Source organism: Octodon degus, unplaced genomic scaffold (genome assembly GCF_000260255.1).
Source record: "Octodon degus isolate 3935 unplaced genomic scaffold, OctDeg1.0 scaffold00007, whole genome shotgun sequence".
NCBI lineage: Eukaryota > Metazoa > Chordata > Mammalia > Rodentia > Octodontidae > Octodon > Octodon degus.
Genome location: NW_004524583.1, coordinates 26,284,092 through 26,285,384, shown reverse-complemented (window position 1 = coordinate 26,285,384; position 1,293 = coordinate 26,284,092). Strand labels below are relative to the sequence as shown.

At 47.3% G+C, this 1,293-nt stretch overlaps 1 protein-coding gene across 1 annotated transcript; it reads right to left on the bottom strand.

The window, feature by feature from the left end:
• Window positions 1–191: 191 nt before the first annotated feature.
• On the bottom strand, window positions 192–925 carry LOC101562914 (60S ribosomal protein L14-like). The gene is given in 2 exon segments (XM_012517025.2): window positions 192–655; window positions 658–925. Coding segments are annotated over 2 exon segments (669 nt in total). The 5' UTR covers window positions 905–925; the 3' UTR covers window positions 192–233.
• Between the last annotated feature and the right edge of the window lie 368 nt (window positions 926–1,293).

Sequence of the window (1,293 nt, the reverse complement as noted above, 5' to 3'; positions counted from 1 at the left end):
AAGTTTGCCTATGGGATGGGAAAACCCCACCTCCTATGTATTTGTACAAGGAAAAATGTTGAATTGCTGTGGTGAGGCTCTCCAGGGAGCCCTTGGTGATGGAGGGCACCGCTCCTCCAGCTTGAGTTTAAGGCTCCTCTAGCAAGGTCACGATCCCATCACAATACACTTCTAAATCCAGACCTAACAAATTTGCCAATGTCAAAAAAAGCCTTTATTCCCTTTTAACAGCCTCAAGCTTTCTTGCCCGATGCTTTTGGAGCTGATGCCTTTGGAGCTGATGCCTTTGGTGCTGGAGCCTTCTGACCCTTCTGAGCTTTTGGGACAGGCGCAGCCTTCTCGCCAGAGGCCTTCTCACCAGCAGCCTTCTGACCAGATGCCTTTTTGCCAGCAGCGGTCAGCTTCTTGGCTGGAACCTTAGCTTTAGCAGCAGCAGCTGCAGCTGCAGCAGCAGCAACTGCAGCCTTTGCAACAGGTGCCTTTTTGGGAGAAGCTTTTATGATAGCTGCCCTCTGCAGCTTCTTCACTTCATTCTTGATTATCCTGTTCCTCATTTTCTTTGCTTTCATGACTTTGTAACGGTCAAAATCTGTTATCTTGGCTTTTCTCTCTTGGGCTTCGATCTTCTTGGCCCATCTGGTGGCTGCCCATTTCTTGTGATATCAGCTTTCTCCCAGGCTTGTCGGACATACCTCTGGCGGGCACTGTGTGGAAACTTGAGAATGAAGTCGGTGAGCTGCATGCACTTGAAAGGCATGGCCTGCCGCCTCACGCGAGTGCAGGGTCCATCTACCAGCGCCCTGTTCTGGTCGATGACGTCAACGATCGCGACCAGCTTCCTGGCGTGGGGTCCGAAGGAGACGTAGGCCACCCGGCCAACCTCCACGAAGCGCCTGAACACCATGTCTGCGGCGCGCGGCGAGAAGGAAAGCCCAGTTAAATTTGAATTTCAGAAAATTACACACATCATTTTTAACGTAAGCATGTCTCAAATGTTGAATGGGACTTTCTTTTACTTATATTAAATAAGTACATAAATGAAGTTTGGTATAAGTTTGTCCCCTATAATATTTGGGTCATACTTATGCTAAATTACATGTGGTTTGTTTGAAATTAGAATTTAACTAGGAACCCTTCATCTTTAATTGCTAAATCTGGCTAACCCCTAGCTGCCTCTCTTAGCTTCATTTACTGTTACATTGATTAGTAATAGTTTTGGGTGTTACAAATGTGGGCGCACGCATGCGCGCACGCACACACACACACACACACTTTTTGCTTTACTCATAAAAA